The 17,696-nt window shown below is 46.4% G+C and overlaps 2 protein-coding genes and 1 long non-coding RNA gene across 7 annotated transcripts in view; 2 read left to right on the top strand and 1 right to left on the bottom strand.

Annotated features, from left to right (window-relative positions):
- Positions 1 to 3,293, top strand: part of STARD8 (StAR related lipid transfer domain containing 8) — a 67,493-nt gene extending 64,200 nt beyond the window's left edge. For all 3 annotated transcript variants that reach the window (XM_083629067.1, XM_083629066.1, XM_083629068.1), the window contains 2 exons: positions 43 to 219; positions 1,245 to 3,293. In XM_083629067.1, the coding sequence (XP_083485193.1) occupies positions 43 to 219; positions 1,245 to 1,362 (295 nt within the window). In that variant the 3' untranslated portion in view covers positions 1,363 to 3,293. The remainder of the gene's footprint in view (positions 1 to 42; positions 220 to 1,244) is intronic.
- Positions 3,294 to 4,299: 1,006 nt separating this feature from the next.
- On the bottom strand, positions 4,300 to 9,780 carry LOC310768029 (basic phospholipase A2 PLA-B-like). 3 transcript variants are annotated; one of them, XM_083625731.1, is made up of 5 exons: positions 9,642 to 9,780; positions 7,292 to 7,333; positions 6,443 to 6,587; positions 5,226 to 5,332; positions 4,300 to 4,824 (listed from the first exon to the last, which is right to left on the bottom strand). In XM_083625731.1, exons 2-5 carry the CDS (start codon positions 7,329 to 7,331, stop codon positions 4,655 to 4,657), a joined length of 462 nt encoding a protein of 153 aa, XP_083481857.1. In that variant the 5' UTR covers positions 7,332 to 7,333; positions 9,642 to 9,780; the 3' UTR covers positions 4,300 to 4,654. The 3 variants fall into 3 exon arrangements, with proteins under 3 accessions (XP_083481857.1, XP_083481858.1, XP_083481859.1); XM_083625732.1 differs by lacking the exon at positions 9,642 to 9,780 and adding an exon at positions 9,600 to 9,618; XM_083625733.1 differs by lacking the exon at positions 6,443 to 6,587 and having other exon boundaries at positions 9,642 to 9,773.
- A 3,328-nt stretch (positions 9,781 to 13,108) lies between these two features.
- Positions 13,109 to 16,442, top strand: LOC310768028. The gene is made up of 3 exons (XR_014551165.1): positions 13,109 to 14,501; positions 15,216 to 15,272; positions 16,308 to 16,442. It is a non-coding gene; the product is annotated as an uncharacterized lncRNA (long non-coding RNA).
- Positions 16,443 to 17,696: the final 1,254 nt, after the last annotated feature.

The following is a 17,696-nucleotide window of genomic DNA, read 5'->3' as shown; positions in this document are numbered from 1 at the left end:
ACTGTTCCTGCTCATCTGCTTTGTTTTGTTTTTCCTTTGCAGAAAATGGCGCTCAGACTTGCCCCGAGGAGGCTGCCTCCTCGTGTCCTTATCCCTGGACCATAAGACGTTGCCCCTGGAAGGTGGGGTCCGGGCAGTGGTCCTGACCTCCCAGTACTTGATGGAGCCCTGTGGGATGGGGCGCTCCAGAGTGACCCATATCTGCCGCGCAGATCTCAGGTGAGCTGTCCAGCCAAGCCTACAGAATCATAAAATTGTAGAGTTGAAAGGGACCCCCAAGTGTGGAAGATGCCCCCTGCTAACCTGTTGCAGGAATCTCAGTTAAAGCATCCCTGGCAGATGGCCATCTGACCTCAGCTTTAAAAAATGTCCCCTGCACTTTCACTACTTGGGCTTAGGATTCTGTCTGAAGAAGAGTTTGGATTTGATATCCCGCTTTATCGCTACCCAAAGGAGTCTCAAAGCGGCTAACTTTCTCCTTTCCCTTCCTCCCCCACAACAAACACTCTGTGAGGTGAGTGGGGCTGAGAGACTTCAAAGAAGTGTGACTGGCCCAAGGTCACCCAGCAGCTGCATGTGGAGGAGCGGAAACGCTAACCCGGTTCACCAGATTACGAGGCCACCGCTCTTAACCACTACACCACACTGGCTCTCATGATTATCCTAAAGATGTCCCCTTAGCCTTTCTATTGACTGCTGCTCACATGGAGATAGCCAGATGTTGGAAAACCGGTGATGGGCTGAACACTGATTCTTGGTATAACAGAGTATGGTCAATAGCATTGGCTGAGAAACTAACACGCCAAGTGAGAGCGCCAAACACAATCCATGTTCCTTTTATAACATATGGCAAATGTTCATTGAATACATACATAGTTCGGACTGCGGCAGGAATCCGCCCAGCCAAATGAAACTTTTAACGCATGGCATGATAAAAGTCTGTCGTTTTATCAGGACAAGTTACTTGTTGTTTACTGTTGTAACAATTGTTTTCTCAAAATTTATCATCTGTACCATGAAAATAAATAAAATCAGTTTTTGTTTGTTTTTTAACCCTCCAACAAAGGTGAGTCCTCCACCAAGTCCGTTCCACTGTCCAACAACTAAAGCCCTTGCAGATTGCCTGGGCATCTTCCTACTCCTCCTGAGACTTCGATGGAGTCTCAGTATCAATGAACAGGGAATTCCGCTTGTGCAGCGTGGAAGATGCTCCCCACTAACCTGTTACTCTTTTGTCTTTCCAGGGGACGGTCTCCAGACTGGTACAGCAAAGTTTTCGGCCGCCTCTGCGCCATGGAGCTGGCCAGGATCCGAGACTCTTTCCCGGCGCTCGACCCAAGTGGTCCAGAGACAAAGATCTGAAGGGGGCTTCTGGTGCTCTTGGACGCTCTTGGAATGTGGAGTGGCTTCGGCCTTCGCTAGAGGGGAGGAGCTTTTCCAGGTGCCTGAACACCTGCGAACTGAGCAGCCTCTGCCCCTCCTGTCCAGAAACATCAGCTCTTCAAGGCTGAGCTGCCCCGAGGAGCAGAAAGGTCTCCATTCGTGACGGTGCCCTTTCCTGGTTGAGCAGCGTGCTTCAAGTCTGGGAAGCCATCTTGGAGGTTCCTTCTCAAAGCCTCTGAGGGCTGTCTGTCCACTCCCCACACCACCAATGGATCCAGCATCCAGATACCCATTTAGCTGTGATTCCTGCATTGCAGAGGGTTGGATTGGATAACCATTGGGGTCCCTTCCAATTCTACAATTTCAGGGGAAAGGAGAAGAGCTGGGCCAAAGGGGTGGAGGTGGGCGAGGAGCATCTCCACCTGCAAATCTTCTAAGGTTGTGGGCTGGCAAGGAGGTCCACCACCAGCCAAAGGAAGACAGTCCTAGGCTAGGTGAACCCAACCGTCTGATCTAGCTAAATAAACTAGTTCTGGGTTGGATCTGATGACCCTCAAGGTCCCTTCTCCCAGCTCTACAGTTCTGTGATTCTGTGACAGCAGGATTGATGGAGATGGTGTGCAGAGGGATGCCAGAGGAGGGCAAAGTTGTCTACAGGAGTCAGGGGATGACACTGCAGGGAACAGGGAAGGTTAGTTGGCAGTCAAGTGTGTGTAGGAGGCATTGCAGGATGAACAGCCGTGTTGTAGCACATGGGGGCAAGAGGGTATGTACGTGTGTAGGAGAGGGAGAGAGGGAGCCAGAAAAATATTACGTTATTCCTATTTGCTGCCATCATTCCTGCATGGCAGGGGGTTGCGCTTAGATGACCCTCAGGGTCCTTTCCAACCCTATGATTCTTATCACATGAGTGGCACAGAACTGGAAACTAAGTCCAGGTGTTTCCACTTTTGCACGGGAGGCCTTTCACTTAACATGACAAAGAGTCCATTGGCTCAGAGAGATTTGATGCTATTCTTGGCAAAACCAAAGGGCGACGGATGCAGATGAGTATGACCAAAGCCTGGGGTCTTGTGTCCTGAGGACACATGTCTTGCTCTTGAATGCCAACTACATGATTCCAGTGGGGGTTGGGGGGGAGGAAAAGAGACATCACTGCATCCTCCATCAGATGGCTGTGGTCCTCTGATCTTTCTAAATCAATAGTTTGACATTGGCTAACCTTGGCCTGTAAGTAACCCAGTTTTTATTTTATTTTTCCGTAACCGGTGGTCCAACTGACTAGGCAGCATTCCAGCTGGAAGGCATGAAAACTTTTCCAATTTTTGTTAGAGATCTAACGGTGTCTGTTCTGCGGGTGATCAATTCAACGGCTCTTGTCAACTCTTGCACTGCAGAGGATCAGACTAGTGACTTTTGGGGAATCCTTCCAACTCTTACAATCCCATGGTTCTATAAATCATTGGAGGTTTTCAAACCGAGGTTGGATGGCCCACTGTCAGGGATTCTTTAGCTGTGATTCCTGCATCGCAGGGGGTCAGACTAGATTGCCCTTGGGGGTACCTTCCGACTCTACATTCTTTGGATTCTGTGAACTCAGATAGAAATAACTGATGTAACATTTGTGGGGGTATTTTCTGTCTTACTAATACCTGGGGGGGTGGGGCTGTTATTTCTCTAATCAATTTTTCCTCTCGCACCTATAAATATTGTACAGTTGTAATATTTAATATATAACTTGAGTGAGAGAGCATTTGGACAGAGGTGTGTGTTTGTATGTATGTGCGTGTGTGCAAGAGGAAGAAGCGTATTTTGTATTTAAAGGGTTTTTTGTACTAAAGCCGTTGCGGGGTGTCAAGAGGAGAGAGGAAACTCCCTGTCTCTGTGTAATAAATAAAGTACTAACCTGGTCACTGGCTGCTGATGAATATGATTATTACAACACCTAAAAGACAGTGTTAAAAACAAAATTACAGGAATAAGGCAGGTCCTACAAATATAAACCCCAAATGTCGAACACCAGGGTAAAGCCATGTGTCTTTATCATTCGCTAGAAGCTGTTCAATGTAGGCACGCCTCTGCAGGGAAGGGTTTCAACAGCTTATGGGCCACCACAGAGAAGGCCCTTTCCCACCCCTCACCCTGCCAAGATGTAATCTCAGAGCCTTTGTCTATAATCTTTGAGAATTCTTAGAGAAAAGGTCCCTGAGGACTGGAAGTGGGCCAGTGTTGTCCCCATCTTCAAAACAAGGGTGGGAAGGGAAGACCCAGGCAACTACCAGCAGGTCAGCTTGATGCTGATAGAAAGGTAATAGAACAGATAATTAAACAGTCATTCTGTGAACACTTAGAAAAGAATGCTGTGACTACAAAGAGCCAAGCATAGGTTTTGAGTTACAAGCTTGGTAGATCAGAGGAATGCTGTGGACGTAATGTATCTTGATTTCAGTACGGCTTTTGACAAAGTCCCCCATGATATTATTGCAGAAAAGATGGTAAAATGTGGGCTGGACAATGCTACTGCTATGGGAATTTGCAGCTGGTTAACTGACCAAACCCAAAGAGCGCTCACTAATGGTTCCTCGTCATCCTGGGACAGGTGGGTTGCCACAGGGTTCTGTCCTAGGCCTTGTGTTGTTCAATATCTTTGTAAATGACTTGAAGGACTTTGCAGATGACACCATGGGAGAGGTAGCTTAATGGGCCAAGGTTCTGACTTGGAATACAGCCATTTTATAGGTAGACCCCTACAGTCATCTCTTTTACACAGCTAGAACCGCTTGCCAGGTACACTTTTTGAATATTTGAATTTCTAATCTAGCTGCTTAGTTAGCCACCACAGGTACTTCCTCGATGGGAAAATCAGGGTTGGGAAGAAAAACAATTTTAACAAAGAGTTCATGTTTAATAAACAGATTAATAAATAAATAATGGTTTATTGCTGCCCGCCCCACATTTCTAGTAACAGACAATCTTGGATTTAGTCCTTGGGGCGAGGAGAAGCACTGAGACGCCAACACATCAATTTTGCAAATTAAGATGCAGCTTGTGGGGAGCGTCCCTTTGACATCAAAATGTGAACTTTGAAATGCAGAGATTTCAAAAATTCAACAATAAATGCTGCTGACTTTGGAATCCATGCAGAAAAACACACAAGCAAGAAAACTCCCTGCATTTCCGCTCTGGTCCTCTTTCCCACGGGAGAGATTGCCCTCTCAAAGCAATCCTCTGCATCAAGTCCGCAACCGGTTTGCCTGCTTCTCAGGCTTTCCTACTTCGGCTTCTTGCTGCCTCGACATTTAGGGGTGGTTTCTTTGCACAAGACGTAGGGGTAACGGTGGTACTTCTTGTTGTACGTTTTGGCATACTTTCGGAAGCAGAGGGCCGCATGGCGGTCGCATTCGCACGCCAACACGGCACAGTGGGAATTGTTTCTGTACTCTGCAGAGGCAAAAGCGGCGAGGAGACGTCAGGCTTGCAGGATGCAAAGCTTCCTTTTGACTGGAACCTCATGTGAGAAGTGCCTTTGTACCGTAGGCCGGCGTCTAAACACATTCACACACACACCCTCTCCATCCTCCTCCCAGGCAAGCAACAGGCATTGCCAGAGTTTGAGGATATGTTTTGGCCAAGCTGAACCTCTCCAGCAGGACAAGAAGCAAGGCCAGTGAGGGGTGCAGCTCAGGGAGAGTTCAGCAGGCCTGATCGAGACCACCAGAAATAAATGGGGGTGGGGCATATCTGGAGACTATTCTGTGGAATGGTTCTATGAATGGCCTCCTTCTTCTAAAGGGAAGGTGGGCAAAGGAAAATAAACCCAAATCCTTCTGCCCGCCACTCACCACAGATAACATCGTCATTGATGATCAGGTATCTGTAGTGATCAATATATGGGTGGCACTGCTTCCTGTGTAGACCCTCATAGCAGCAGTCGTGTTTATAGCAGCACCTGGAAGGGGAGAAAAGGGGGGGGGATGCAGGGGGAGGAAGGTCTGCTGGCAGGAAACCCCTGTTGAGATTTTGAGAATTTTTGTGTCCTCCCCCCCCCCACTGCGCTGCTGAGCTTTCATTTAAAAATAAAATAAAATATTGTTATTACTATATTTATTTACATCCCACAGTTTTACCAGACAAGGATTCAAGGTGGCTTACACCTAAAATAGAAACGGCTAAAAGCTAGAGGGAAAAGCAATAATTAAAAAACAAGCATTAAGAAATGTGTGTGTTAAAAGGTAAAGGTAAAGGGACCCCTGACCATTAGGTCCAGTCGTGACCGACTCTGGGGTTGCGGCCCTCATCTCACTTTATTGGCCAACGGAGCCGGCATACAGCTTCCGGGTCATGTGGCCAGCATGACTAAGCCGCTTCTGGCGAACCAGAGCAGTGCATGGAAATGCCGTTTACCTTCCCACAGGAGCAGTACTTATTTATCTACTTGCACTTTGACGTGCTTTCGAATTGCTAGGTTGGCAGGAGCAGGGACTGAGCAACGGGAGCTCACCCCGTCGCGGGGATTCGAACCGCCGACGCTTCAGGTTACAGACTCCGCTAACCCAGAAATAGTACCTCGGGTTAAGAACTTTGCTTCAGGATGAGAACAGAAAACGTGCAGCGGAAGCGGGAGGCCCCATTAGCTAAAGTGGTACCTCAGGCTAAGAATAGTTTCAGGTTAAGAACGGACCTCCAGAATGAATTAGTTCTTAACCCAAGGTACCACTGTACATTACTACACACACAAAAGGCGTTTTAAATGTGTTATAACACTGTGACACAAGGTGGCGCTGTAGAGTTCAGTCTTGAGGTTTCCCCAGCCCTGTCCTAACAGAGGGAAATGTGTTTGAGCAGGTTAATCAGCCCTCTTCTTCACCCACTTATGCTGGCATGGCAGCATCACAGGGAGGGATGCATTGTTGATGCACACTGGTTTCTGGCACACCAGACCCCACCTACCAGGAATATCTGGCATCACTTGCAAGCAAAGCCGCCCCCCACCCCGTCTGGCTGAGTGAGGCTCGTGGTGTCTTTGTGGAGGCCCAGGGAATCACGCTGGCCAACTCACATGTCTGTCTGGTCCCTCGGCTTCCCTCTCCCGCCCTTTCCGCAGTAGCACCCGTATCCATTGAAGTGGATGAGGGCGTTTTTGTGGGTAATCCTCTCGATCAGCACCTTGAAGTTGAGCAGGCTGCCGTAGATGACGGACAGAGCTGGGAAGGGGACAAGCAGCAGGAGGAGGAGGAGGAAAACAGGCGGGGGTCCCCTGTCACGGTCCGCATTTTGGAGCGAGAAAGTGCAAAAAGCCCACCTCAGCCAGGATCTGGTCCAGGGACAGGAGAGCAATTCAACGCCATCTGCATGCCATGGCAGGTGCCCCTATTTCCAAAGCAATGCTCAAATCGAAACACGGCTGGCCTTCAAAATTTGCACTTAGCCGGATTTTGCAACGTATCTCACCCGCTTGTGATCCGGCGGATCCCAGGCAGGCTCAGCCCCTCCATTTCCCCATCTCTGGAGCACCCCCTTCTGCCAGTAGGGACCCCCCTGGGGGCATCTCTGCCCACCCACCCACATTTGGCAGGTGGAAGGGGTTGCTGGCTGCACCAGTGGATGGATGTCTCAGCAGCTGACAGGTCCAAACCCTTTCCAGCACAAGACAGGCTAAGATGGCTCCCTTTCTTTCTTTCTTTCTTTCTTTAAATGATTTATAGCCCACTGTTCAATAGAAGATGGTGTCTGGGTGGGGTCCAATCAGATCAATGGATACTGCCCAGTTTCCTGGAGGGTTGCTACCCGTCAGTGCTGACAATACCGATCCAGAGGGGGACCAAGCGCCTGACTCGGCACAAGGCAGCTTGCTGAGGAAAAGGGGCTTCTGGTAGCAAAAGGAAGCGAGGAACTTTTTAGCACTTACCGCCCACCCCCAAGATAGCAGTCAGGAGAAGTCGCCTCATGTCTGAGGAAAACAAGAAGCAGAAAAAGGAAGAGGTAATTCCCACATCAGCTGATAACCTGAGGAAAAAAGCGCTAAGAAAAAACCACAGATTCCTCACATTCAGAATCGTAACATCACTTTACATTTTATGAACTGTCACAAAAATAGTTTTCATTTTTGACTTCCTCTCTAGCCCCCACCCTGCTTTGCTACTGGCCTTGTTCATTTTGACCAGGAAAAGGTGTCCGAAATCTGGTTCTCAGGTTGGAAAAGGGCTCCTTGCTTTGAAACAGCCATCCTTGCCCTGGTGCCCTCCAGATATTTATTATTATTTGCTACATATCTGCTAGCCCCAAAGTGACTTACATTAAAGCCAGGTAGTCTGTGTTGTTGGACTACAACTCCTGTTGTCCCTGGGCTGGGGCTGATGGGAGTTGTAGTCCAACAGTGCCTGGCGATCACGAGTTTGGGAGAGGGGTGGTGTAAGAGTGCTGGGCCTTTCATAAAACTAGAACTCATATAGGTCACATGTCTCAACGTTTGGGCAGCAATCTTGCACCAAAATTTCACTCTCTAGAGGTTTCTCTGGGAACTAGAGATCCTCACTTGATATACTTCAGATGCTAGGGGGTTGGGGGGAATTTCAGGAGGGTCTCTGCAGATGATCTGAATAACCAGGCAGGTTTAATAGAAGAAGGCTACCCTTCAGATATCCAAGGGTGCAGAAGTTAAATGGTTTTAAATGCCTTTAGAAGTGCTTGGAATCGAGCCTGGAAACCAATCAGAAGCTGATGTGATTGTTTCAACAGCAGAGTGATACACTCCTTTTACAGACCCTCCAAAATTCCCTATTTTCCAGGGACATCCCTGATTTAGAGACGCTGTCCCAGTTTCTGATTTGATCCCAGAATGTCCCACTTTTCCTTAGAATGTCCCTATTTTCATTGGAGAAATGTTGAAGGATATGGAGTTATCCGACCCCTGAGCCATCTGAAGGCAATCCTGTACAGGGCAGTTTTTTTTTAAAAAAAAGTTTAATGTTTTATTATGTTTTTATATATGTTGAAAGCTGTCCAGAGTGGCTGGGGCAACCCAGCAAGATGTGTGGGGTATACCGTAAATAGTAAAATTATCGTTATGGAATGGGACGTCCCTATTTTCATCAGAGAAATGTTGGAGGATATGCTGTCACATTCTGGGCCAGTGGAAGATTTCAGGCACTTGTCCAGAGCAGCCCCAAAGAGAGCGCTTTGCAGCAGAGGTCCAGGGCCTCCCAAAAGCAGCAGGGTTGGCTGATAACATTTAGAAGTAATGCACATTTCCAGCTAAAGAACGGGGAAGTAATTTTTAACCCAGAGTCTAATATTACCTAACTTCAGTGGCGTAGCGTGGGGGGTGCAGGGGGGGCCGGCCGCACCGGGCGCAACATCTGGGGTTAGGGCAAATCCATGGGTTAGGGGGCGCAAATCCACGGGTTAGGGGGCGCAAATCCACGGGTTAGGGGGCGCAAATTACTTGCCTTGCCCCGGGTGCTGACAACCCACGCTACGCCACTGCCTAACTTCACCATGGCATCGTGATAGCATAACATAACATAAGCAATGGCCACGGCCATATTTGCAGATGCGAAGAACAGACACCAAGGCACGTCCGTGCCATATATTTAAAACACTGTGATACCACTTTATGCCGTGGCTTAAATCCCAAAGAATTCTGGGAGCTGCAGAAATGGATGCTGAGAGTTGTTAGGAGACCCCTGTTCCCTTCACAGAGCTACAACTTCCAGAAAGGTTAAAGAGTCAATGAGAACAGTGCCCACATAGTCCTCTTGATTTCTTTCAGACCCAATTGTAGCAACTTCTTTTCTTTTATAAAACCTCCAGGAAATGTGCCAGGGACATTCCCATATAAAAAATATAAATACAGTATATAATTGCAAAGTAGCACTATTTCCCACCGGAGGGGAGCATTAACAAACACCGTATGAGAAACTGAAAGTGCTGGATTTGCATACAATTAAACCCGTGGTCATCACAAATCCCCCTAAAAAACAACAACAACAACTAGGAGGAAGCTTCTACACTTGATCTTAGCCAAAAGGCTGAGAAGCTTCAAGGAGGAAGCTTCAAGGAGGAAGCTACTAAGATGTACAATGTACGGGACTTTCATCAAACAGGACTTATTTCGGGAATGGGCATAACTGTCAGAGTAAGCATTAAATGTCTTCTGAGAAATGTCAACTTAGTTCTGGTTAGTTACTCCATGAATGCACAACAACACAAACTACAACAACACAAACTGATCCCCCAGTCCCAGGTATGATGGACACCTATTAATGGTCAGCTCCCAGCTTCTTTCTGTCCTGTAGAGAAGTTCATCTGAGTTGAACTTCTGAGACCAGGAACCATGGCGCATGGAGTCAAGAGAGTGATACATTGCCCACCACTGGCCATTAGATCTCATGCTTTCCCTTCAGAATCTAACACAATTGTGATGCTTAGAGCCATGGAATCCACAGAGCAGAGGGGGGAAGGAAGGGGAAAGAAGAGAATAAGGAGAAGGTCTTGCCACTCAACATTTCTCAGATGGCGGATGGGACGTCCCCCGCACCTGAGTCCCAATCTCACTCCAAGAACTCAGCTTCAGATGACACACAAGCTATCCCATTCAGAGAAAACCGCTCTGAATCACTTTCTGAGGACTGATTATGTGGATCCTTAATCACCATCAGGTTCTAGAGATAACTCCCCTATAGCATCTCCTGTTCCACAGCCATGCAGGAACAGGAACTGCAGAGTAAATTCCAGGTCTTTTAAGGATTGCAGACCTTCAAGAGCAGAGCCATTGGAACTGAAGGCCCTGCCAGCCGCCTTTGCTGTGACAACATCTTCTCATAGCTCATGAGGTCTTTGCTAGACCTTTGCCAAGACAGCATCTTCCATAGCTCAGCCAGCAGGGCCCATCAGTGGCTGTCCAGGGTCCTGATTTGACTTGCCTTGGCAATTGCTACGACTTTCTGAGTGAACTACAGCAGAAGAGGAGAGAAATGGGGATGTACATGCAACATTCCAATTCTCATGCCTAAGCGTAACACCCTTTCCACATTCTTAATCCTTCTGGTGACTGAATTACTTAGGCGGGTATTGGTTCCTAATTTCCTTGTCTCTTTAGCATTGTCTTGAGACCGATGTGATCCTTTGAATCTGTTGAAATCCTAGGTTCACAACAGGAAGAATTAGAGGAACTATTGGAAATGACTATAAAAAGCAGTAGAGATATGAGATGATCAGAATCCTCCGAACTTGAAGCATGGGAAGTCCCATTAAAAAATTTATAATTTGGCGGAATATTTGGATTATTTGATATGTATATGTATAATCTGGAATATTTAATGTGATTGGATTGGATTGTTGAAATGGAAAATTTAATAAAAATGATTTTTTTAAAAAAAAAAAGAATCTGTGGAAATCCTGCACTTCCTCCTTTGGTTTCGTAGTCTTTTCCTGAGGCATTTGCTTCCTATCACCCTCATCGATCACACCTGTAGTACGAGTTGCAGCAGCAAGCTTCCTGGTGCCCTCCGTGGTCAGAATGCGCTTGAAAATGAAGCCATCCAGAGGCATGGTTAGAGTTATATGCTTGAACGCTGTGCCCTTCAGGTCCTTGAAATTAGCCTTCCTGGAAGCATTTGCTGGTTAACTCTAGTTCCAGGAACAATGTTTGGTTTATTTCTTCTACCATGAGAGTGAAAGCATTGCCCCTGTACCAGCAAGAAAACATGCTTCATTGCTTTCTTCTTCTGTCTTCGCATCTTCTTTACGATGAAGCCCTCCAATTCTGTCCAGAATTATTGCTTACTTATCTCCAGTCAGGGCTGGATTTAAGTTTGATGAGGCCCTAAGCTACTAAAGGTAATGGGGCCCTTTATATGTCCAGCTGTCCTTTGTCAACAACAAATTGTTGCTGTTTTTTTGTGTTGAATATATGCTATGTGGTAATTTATGGACCTAGTAGGTATCTAACCAGTGATATTTTAGGGAACAGGCTAGCAGGCGGGGTCCATTACGTACATCATAGGAGCCTACACAACACAAAACACTGTTGCTGTATGTAGGTTTTATCTTATTTGTTTTTTATCTTCTGTTTTGGAAATGTACATCCAGGTTTTTTTCCCTTTAATTTTTTGGGGGGCTCCCAAGAGAGTGAGGCCCTAAGCTATAGCTTGTTTAGCTTATACATAAATCCGGCATTGTCTCCAGTGCTCCAGTGTTCACCAAGAATGCTTCCCTTGTTCTTTCATCATAGCAATAACGTGCACCTGAGAGGTGCCGGAACTGAGTTCTGGTGAATTCCAGCTGAAAAAAACCCCTGCTTATCTCACAATTTGTTGGCATGCCTATCTCCTTGTCCTCTCCCTCGGTTTACTCATGTCAACAGTGATGATTTTTCAGCAGTGACTTCACATTTCTTATATCATGTGCTTTCACAACCAGCGCCTTGCTTCTTCAGCAGAAGTGTCAAGTTAGGTGACGCTGCCCTCAAAGACGAGGTAATTTTGCCTTCAGGTTCACCAGGTGTGCAATGTCATTCCTGATGTTGCAATCAGGCAAATTTGGCAATCCCTGGTTTTCATTCAAAACCTTATCACATTCGTTTGGGTATTCTGACAGGAATGGAAACTTTGTGAATGTCTGGATGCATGCTGACATGAGAGCTGGGGACATGTTTACAACAACCATCTTAGGTTGTTGGGAGCCGTCGTGGTGCTGCATTCCCAGCCGATATTATTTTCTATTTATTTTATTACTTATTAAATTTATATACCACCCTATACCTGCAGGTCTCAGGGCGGTTCATGGGATAAAATGAAAACGCAATGTTTTGTCTTCTCTGTGTCGTGTTATTCAGACAGCACTCTGCACGCTGGATAGATTTTTCTGGTGTCTGAATTTCAAACGGCATTATACAGAAGTATCTGCCCAAATTTTTCTCCCTTGCCACCCCTATCAACCCAATAAACACACAAGACGTAACCGGCTGCACTTTTGAACAAACAAGGTACAGTGTTCATTGTATCAAACTGTAGATTTCAACAGAATCCTTTCACAGAGTCTAAAACAAGGATTTCCAGAATATTAGCCTTGTTTCGCCATCCTAGGCTTCCAGTAGTACAGGCTCTAAGTAATGCAAATAAATACAATATCGTAATCTCACACATAGGGACGCAGGTGGCGCTGTGGGTTAAACCACATAGCCTAGGACTTGCCGGTCAGAAGGTCAGCGGTTCAAATCCCCACGACGGGGTGAGCTCCTGTTGCTCAGTCCCTGCTCCTGCCAATCTAACAGTTCGAAAGCATGTCAAAGTGCAAGTAGATAAATAGGTACCACTCTGGTGGGAAGGTAAACGGCATTTCCGTGCGCTGCTCTGGTTCGCCAGAAGCGGCTTAGTCATGCTGGCCACATGACCCGGAAGCTGTACACCGGCTCCCTTGGCCAGTAAAGCAAGATGAGCGCCGCAACCCCAGAGACGGTCACGATTGGACCTAATGGTCAGGGGTCCCTTTACCTTTACCAAATCTCACACATTTTTCCAGTGAAAATAATATACAAAAACCATAAACAACTGTACATACCATATGTAATGTTACAGGATAGTGGATCTTATAGCATAGTAGTGGTTGCAGTAAGCAGCATCTGCTACAAAGCAGGATTGCTATCTTGTAAAATTACATATGGTATGTACAGTTGTTTATGGTTTATTATTTTCACTGGGAAAATGTGTGAGATTACGATATTGTATTTATTTGCATTACTTAGAGCCTGTACTACTGAGGAAGCCTAGGATGGCAAAACAAGGCTAATATTCCGGAAATCCTTGTCTTAGACTCTGTGAAAGGATTCTGTGGAACTGTAACAACTCTTCATGTGAATTATTGGACTCTATGAACAGACAGGTGGAATAGACACTTATACATGTATGGACCTTATGCGTGAACTGACTATAGAATGAACTGATCCACTGGGTCTTCTACCTTTTTCACTGAACTTTATGAGACTTCTGTTGCAATCTATACTTTGATACAATGAATAGTGTACCTTGTTTGTTCAAAAGTGCAGCCAGTTACGTCTTGTGTGTTTATTGAGTATGTTTCACGTAACCAGAGGTTTGTTGTTGTTTTACCCCTATCAACTCTGCTAACCAATCTTCCTGTGGCATCAATGCTCAGACTTGGAATCTTGGTAGTGCCCAAGTATTGCTGGTAAACCTTGAGCTGTGCAGAGCTGTGTCACATGATTACACACAGGTAATCATATGACACCTGCTGTATCATACCCTGGTATGGCTATGTGTCCAGTAGCAAGTACAGCATCTTCATGCAGGTAAGTTCCCTTCATAGCTTTGCACTTTGTCACTTGCAGGACATTTGTAGAAGATAGTTGACTAGGTTTATAATCACCAAACGTCATCGGACAAGGTTGGGTTTGGGGTATACTTATGGCCCCCAGTTTGAGTGTCAATTACCAGTATTCAGTTGGGGAGGGCAGAACAAAATGTGGGGTTTGTGGTGCAAAACTAGCACAAAACTTTGGCATCGGTTTGAAGGGGATCCAAAATTTCAGGGTCACACGTTAATGAAGCTCAGCAACCTGATCTCACAGTAGTGAACTTGTAGGGAACCTGCAAGCAAGACCCAAGCACACAAAAGTCCTCTCCCTTCCTGTAGTTCCCCATAACTTGTATTCAGAACTGTGGAGTCAACTCTAGCCATTATGGCTAGTGGCTATCCATAGCCTTATCCTCCCTTCATGAAATTGCTCAGTCCATCTACGTTGTCGGCCATCGCTTTTAAAGCTGCGCTCAACTGTGATGATAGCAAAATGTCTGACCAGCAGAGTACCTTTCTTCTTCTTCTTCTTCTTCTTAAGAAAACTGCATGGGAGGAAATGTGAGTTATTACAGTTTAAAAAGAAGCATATGGGCAATTACATGGAAATTATGAAAGAGAATCTGAAAATTATTTACAGGGAAGCCCTAACAAGAATAACTTCTGTATAACAATCCCTAACGGGGTGGAGTTACCAGTCCCTAATGGGGCGGAGTGTGTGTGTATATATATATATTCACCCTTGATCACCAAGCAGAAGTTATCTGCAGCCTCTGAAATTTTCCCTGCCATACCCAGAAAAGGTAAGTAGAGAGAGTGGGGGGAAAGAGAGAGAGAGAGAGAGAGAGAGAGAGAGAGAGAGAGAGAGAGAGAGAACGAACAGACACAGCTCCAGATTGTGAAGTTGCCCTAGTGAGCAGGAGAGGCTGCCACATCGTGGCTTCTTCTATCAAGAAGCCAATTGTTGCTGGTGTTACTTACTCATACAGTGGTACCTCAGGTTACAGATGCTTCAGGTTACAGACTCTGCTAGCCCAGAAATAGTACCTCGGGTTAAGAACTTTGCTTCAGGATGAGAACAGAAATTGTGCAGTGGCGACGCAGCGGCAGCAGGAGGCCACATTAGCCATAGCTGTCAACCTTCCCTTTTTTTGCAGGAAATTCCCTTATTCCAGCGCCGTTTCCCACTGCTTCCCACTGCTACCCCAGATTGTTAGATATCACGTCGACTTTCCCCAGACAGGTGAAGTTGCTGATCCCTTATTTTCAAGGCTGCTGATCCCTTATTTTCAAATCTGAAAGTTGACAGCTATGCCATTAGCTAAAGTGGTGCTTCAGGTTAATAACAGTTTCAGGTTAAGAACGGAACTCCAGAATGAATTAACTTCTTAACCTGAGGTACCACTGTACAAGTAACACCTGCTATTTGGGAATGACTTTGCTGCCTTTGTTTTGTTTGTTCTTCACTGCTCCTGTAAAAGGAACGTCAGATCGAGAGGTTTAAATTTCTTTTTCAGGGCCACACATGGCAAATATGACTCTGTCTGCAGTGGTGGCATTGCTACTGACATGTGGTGAGTATTGCGGGGAGGCGGGAATCCACGTACTTAAATTTTAGTCTCTCCCTTCCGTCACTCCACTCAGATCAACGGCAAGCACACAGATAGAGAAACTTAAGAAGCTGTCCTTACGCTGTTGAGTTGGACTTGCAAAGCGCCCCCCCACCGGGTTTCAGATAATGGTATACCCCAAACCTACCTGGAGGTTGAAGCTGGGACGTTCTACAGGCAAAGCAGGTGTTCTGCCCCTGAGCTAGGGATGCACTTGAAGCTGTCCATGTTCCATCTAATACCCTGTTGTCCACACCAATGTTCTTCCACCTTGTGTCCTCAGGTGTTGCTGGACTACAACTCCCATCATTCCCAGACAGCTTAAGCCAATGATCAGGGATGATGGGCGTTGTAGTGTTGGTGGCAAGGATAATAAAGGTATAAAAAATTGGGTGCCAAGATCCAGGTTTGATGAGGGAACCCCAGCAGAGATTTAAAATCACAACATATGCAGCAAATAAAGCATGGAAATATAGGCTGTTGGACCTTTAAAAGATGCCCTTGTGAGTTCCAAAATGTCCTTCTTCCCACAGCAGAGGAATAGATCGCACACTTGGTAAGTTAAAAATGGTTTTACTTACAAACTCTTCAAAGCTTAGGTTCATGTGTTTTTCCATGTATCATCAGAAAGGTTGCACAGGCAGTAAGACTTGGCTTATTTGCAAAGTGCTGAAAATTCCTAAACTGTTTGGTATAGAAACTCAGGAATGGCTGATGAGAGTCATGTGGTTTGAGCTGAAGCAACCAGCTTAGAACCTCTCAACATGTTGAGCTTCTCAGGTAGTCTGAGGTCCAACTATGAAAGACAACACTTTATGTTGGGATATAGATAGATAGATGATAGACAGATAGACAGATATACATAGGTCCTCCCAACTGATTCCTTTATATTTTTAAAAGTTCTTCTCCTTCAGCCTCCTTTACCAACCCAGAGACTTCCATGTTTGCTTTGTAAATACCCTAGTGATTTGAGGTTTCCCCCCTCTAACTGTTTTCAAGGTGCAATCGGAGTAGATGGCAGTCTCATCCAACTTGCTGAGATGATCAAACAAATGACTGGAAAAAATGCCATACCAGATTACATGGCCTATGGGTGTTATTGTGGATGGGGAGGCAGCGGCACGCCAAAGGATCAAACTGACTGGTAAGCTAATAAATAGTCCACATGAACGTTCAGGGAACATCAGGATATGCTTCCTGCAAGCCAGACCCTCGGTCCATTGACCCAACCTCTGTGGCTCTCCAGGGTTTCAGACAGAAGTCTAGACCAGACCTACCTGGAGATGTCAGGATTTGAACCTGGGACCTTGTACATACAGAACATGTGCTGTTCCACCAAGCTGTGACCCAGAGTGGCTTAACCAGCAACCCCACTTCCAAGGGAAGTTTGGGAATTGTCTTTTTTTTTTTAAAGGGATAGCGACCTAACAACTCTCAGCCTACTTAGCAAACTATACCTCCCAGGATGCTTGGGGGGGGAGAGCCATGACTCTTTAAAGAGGTATGATGCTACGTGGGTGGTGCTGTGAGTTGAACCACAGAGCCTAGGACTTGCTGATCAGAAGGTCGGCGGTTCGAATCCCCGCAACGGGGTGAGCTCCCATTGCTCGGTCCCTGCTCCTGCCAACCTTGCAGTTCGAAAGCACCCTTAAGTGCAAGTAGATAAATAGGTACCACTCCGGCGGGAAGGTAAACAGCGTTTCCGTGTGCTGCTCTGGTTCGCCAGAAGTGGCTTAGTCATGCTGGCCACATGACCTGGAAGCTGTACGCCGGCTCCCTCGGCCAATAAAGTGAGATGAGCGGCGCAACCACAGAGTAGTCCGCGACTGTTCCTAATGGTCAGGGGTCCCTTTACCTTTACCTTTTATGGATGGGGCCACATGGGGGTATCCCTGCTGCCCTGCCTACCTGCAACTTACTTTTCCTTTCAGGGGTGTGACCCTCCAAGCCCCTCTTTCTGGCCCTGAGGACTCTCCCCAGGTCCATGCCCTTCTTGAGTTCTTTTGCCTGGCTGGAATGTGTCATTGAACTGATAAATGTCTCCTGCTTTGCCTGAATGGAGGCTGGAGGGATGTGAATGGGAGTGTGGGAACCGTTATCTTTTGCACAGCTGAAAGGTAGCCTTTCTGTACAAGGACAAGAGTCGCATCCTTTGCCCTAGCTGCTTTTCCTTCTGGCCCCACCCACCACTGGCATGTGGCCCTTGGAAAGTTTCCCATGAGGAAATCTGGCTCTCAGGAAACGAAAAGGGTTACTTGCCCTTGTTTTACACTGTATCACTTTGCTCTTATTCCCCCCGCCCTCAGGTGCTGTCGTAACCATGACTGTTGCTACAAGAGAGTGGATGAGCAGGGATGTGACTCCAAACTTGCCACCTATTCTTACACC

This window comes from Podarcis filfolensis, assembly GCF_964270895.1.
Source record: "Podarcis filfolensis genome assembly, chromosome: 8".
Classification (NCBI taxonomy): Eukaryota; Metazoa; Chordata; class Lepidosauria; order Squamata; family Lacertidae; genus Podarcis; species Podarcis filfolensis.
Note: the sequence above shows the minus strand (reverse complement) of the source record. Positions and strands in the feature narration are given on the sequence as shown.

What these genes read in the sequence shown, in the direction of transcription:
- LOC310768029 (XM_083625731.1), bottom strand. Translation starts at nt 7,331, where the DNA reads ATGAGGCGACTTCTCCTGACTGCTATCTTGGGGGTGGGCG. An exon ending in TGCTATCTTGGGGGTGGGCG is followed by an intron (nt 6,588 to 7,291) that starts GTAAGTGCTAAA and finishes TCCCCTTCCCAG; the next exon opens with CTCTGTCCGTCATCTACGGC. An exon ending in CCGAGGGACCAGACAGACAT is followed by an intron (nt 5,333 to 6,442) that starts GTGAGTTGGCCA and finishes CTCCCCTTCCAG; the next exon opens with GTGCTGCTATAAACACGACT.